This window comes from Dipodomys ordii, unplaced genomic scaffold (assembly GCF_000151885.1).
Source record: "Dipodomys ordii isolate 6190 unplaced genomic scaffold, Dord_2.0 Scaffold128, whole genome shotgun sequence".
Lineage (NCBI taxonomy): Eukaryota > Metazoa > Chordata > Mammalia > Rodentia > Heteromyidae > Dipodomys > Dipodomys ordii.
Window position 1 is genome coordinate 782,162 of NW_012267344.1, and position 3,280 is coordinate 785,441.

At 58.2% G+C, this 3,280-nt stretch overlaps 1 protein-coding gene across 1 annotated transcript in view; it reads left to right on the plus strand.

Moving 5' to 3' along the window:
• Positions 1 to 3,280, plus strand: part of Tgm4 (transglutaminase 4) — a 31,982-nt gene that overhangs the window by 15,630 nt on the left and 13,072 nt on the right. Inside the window, exons 7-10 of the mRNA XM_013030215.1 lie at positions 968 to 1,075; positions 1,511 to 1,685; positions 1,763 to 1,901; positions 3,104 to 3,237. Of these exons, the coding sequence (XP_012885669.1) occupies positions 968 to 1,075; positions 1,511 to 1,685; positions 1,763 to 1,901; positions 3,104 to 3,237 (556 nt within the window). The remainder of the gene's footprint in view (positions 1 to 967; positions 1,076 to 1,510; positions 1,686 to 1,762; positions 1,902 to 3,103; positions 3,238 to 3,280) is intronic.

Genomic DNA, 3,280 nt, shown 5'->3' on the forward strand with positions numbered 1-3,280 from the left:
CCTTCCCTCTTTCATCTATGGTCTTTCTTTAGAGCTCTTTATTTTGTTGTCGGGCTTGAACTCGGCCTGGGCGCTGTCCCTGAGCTTTTTCACTCAAGGTGAGTGCTCTACCACTTGAGCACCACTTTCAGTTTTCTTGGGTGCATTGGAGATAAGAGTCTCCAGTGTCATCCTAGCTACTCAGGAGGCTGAGATCTGAGGATCATGTTTTGAAGCCAGCCAGGGCAGAAAAGTGAGACTCTCATCCCAATAAACTACTGGGAAAAAGCCGGAAGTGGTGCCGTGGCTTAAATAGTAAAGCACTGGCCTTGAGCACAGAGAGGCTCAGGGATAGTGCACAGGCCCTGAGTTCAAAGCCCCAGGACGGGCAAAGAGAAATGTCTCATGGATTTTCTGGCTTGGCTCCAGACTGGCTTTGAACCGCGATCCTCAGATCTCAGCCTCCTGAGTAGCTAGGATGACAGGCGGGAGCCACCGGCCCGGCTCCCTATTCCATCCATTCCTTGTGGCTTTCCTCTTTCCTTCCCTCCTCCCCTCATCCTTCTCTCCCTCCACCATCTCCCTCCTCTCCTTCATCATCGCCACCATTGCTCCATCGTCTCCCTCCCTCCCTTCTATCCACCATCCCCTTCCATCCATTTCTCCCTTCCCCCTCCCTCCCTTCCTAGATCCTTCATTTCCAGCAACCTCCCTCCATCTCATGCTCCCTCCCCTTCTTCCCCTGCTCCTCACCTCTGCCTCCCAAACACCAACCCAGACCAGCAGCCAGCCAAGCAGCTAGCCATCGCCATTCCTTCCCCAGCGGCCTAGTCTAGGTTGCAAGGCAGCACAGAGCGTGGCCGGGGCATTAACCACCCGCCCCCCCAGGCGGCCAGCCGTGAGGGCCACAGGAGGTGGTGCCCGGTAATCTGTAATCTGGGCAAACCTTTCACCTGCCTCTCTTGTTTTTCCCCCCTTTCCCAACCAGTTTGAGAAAAATATCCTAAGCTGCGCCATTTACCTGCTGACCCAGAGCTACCTCAAGATCCTGGAAATGAGGGACCCTGTGCTGGTGGCCCGCACCATGTGTGCCATGGTTGGTCTGGGGTGGGGTGGGGGATGCTGGGCTGGCTGGGGGCTTCGGCTGGGTGGACAGGGTCACTCTGATCCCGTCAACCCCGCCCGGGGACCTGCCTTGGCCTTCTCAGGTTTAGAAACTCCTCCTAGGCCTAGTGCTGCGGCTCCCGCCTATAATCCCAGCTCCTCAGGAAGCAGAGATCCTGAGGCTCTGGGCTGGGAAAGTCCATGAGAGTCTCTCATCTGCAAAGGTGGAGCTGGGGCTCAAGTGGTAGAGCGCTCGCCTTGAGCACCAGAACCTCAGGGACAGCGCCCAGGTCCTGAGTTCAAATCCTAGGACCCCCCCCCACACACACACGCACAAAACAAGATACTGGAAGCCGTGGAAGCTTTGGTGCGGGTCAGGGCTGTCCCGCCCGTCGCAGGCTGATGCCCCCCCCCCCATCCCAATCAGATGAGCTCGGCGAACTCCAACGGCGTGCTCACGGGGAACTGGTCGGGGAACTACGCGGGCGGGACGGCGCCGCACCTGTGGTCCAGCAGCGTGGCCATCCTGCAGCAGTTCCACCACACCAAGCAGCCCGTCAACTTCGGCCAGTGCTGGGTGTTCTCCGGCATCCTCACCACGGGTGGGTGGGCCGCACTGGTGGGGGGAGCGCCCCCACGCGCGCTGCTCACCCCCTCACCCCGGCGCGTCGCCTTGCAGTGCTCAGGGCTCTGGGCATCCCCGCCCGCAGCGTGACGGCCTTCGAGTCAGCCCACGACACGGAGAAGGACCTCACCGTGGACATCTACCTGAACCAGACCGGCAAGACCATCCCGGACCTCACCAAGGACTCCGTGTGGTAGGGTGCCCTGCACTCCTCTGTAATTTTTCTTTTACGTGTTGGTAGTGGGACTCGAACTCAGGGCCTGGGCGATGTCCCTGAGCTCTTCAGCTCAAGGCCAACGTTCTACCACTTGAGCCACAGCGCCACTTCCGGTTTTCTGGTGGCTTATTTGGAGAGAAGAGTCTCATGGGGACTTTTCTGCCTAGGCTGGCTTTGAATCGTGATCCTCACATCTCAGCCTCCTGAGTAGCTGGGATGACAGGTGGAGCCACCTGCGCCCCGCTCCGCGCTTGATCTATTAGACACTGATATAGAGGGGTGATACCCAGAAATCCATTTCCAAAATTCAGATTTGAGACAGGCTGAGCAGGAACTGCCCCAGCAGAAGTCATTTAAAAATGCAGTTCCCAGCTGGCGCCCGTGGCTCACGCCTGTCATCCCAGCTACTCAGGAGGCTGAGATCTGAGGATCGCAGTTCAAAGCCAGCACGGGCAGGAAAGGCCGTGAGACTCTGATCTCCAATGAACCACCAGGAAACTGGAAGTGGCACTGTGGCTCAAGTGGTAGAGCGCTAGCCTTGTGCACAAAGAGAATCAGGGACAGCACCCAGGACCAGAGTTCAAGCCCCATGACCCCCACCCCCATTCACACAAAATGAGTTCCAAGATTGGCCAGTTACAAAATCAGGATCCAAGCCAGAGGTAGTCTACTGCCCAGAAAACGGTCAGACCTGGACTGGGAAGGTGCTCAGTGGTAGAGTGCTCGCCTAGCATGCATGAAGCCCTGGGTTCAATTCCTCAGTACCACAGACACAGAAAAAGCCAGAAGTGGCACTGTGGCTCAAGTGGTAGAGCGCCCAGCCTTGAGCAAATGAAGCTCAGGGATGGCGCCCAGGCCCTGAGTTCAAGTCTCAGGACAGACTAAAAAGAAAAGAGCAAAGAAAAAGGTCAAACTTCCCATTGCTCATTCATTCACCAAGCATTTATTCAGTGTGTCATACTCAAAACCCCAAAGATGGCGTCCGGCCTTGAGCGGTTCACTTGGTCTACCAGTGACATCTTCTGGGAAGGCCTGGGGCGCCCCACCCCCTCTCCCCCCAATCCACCCCCCAGGCAAGGCTCCGGGGGTGGAACTCGGTGACCCATGCTCCCCTCTGTGGATCCTAGCTGTGTTCCCATCTAACCACGGGGCCGGGCCTTGTTCCCCGCCTGCCACAGGAACTTCCACGTGTGGACAGACGCGTGGATGCGGCGGCCAGATCTGCCCGTGGGCAACGATGGCTGGCAGGCCCTGGACGGCACCCCACAGGAGATCAGCCATGGTGAGCGTGCGGCCTGGGTGGGGGCCGGGGGTGGGGGTGCAGAGGGGCTGCTGGGGCATGGCTGCTTATATTT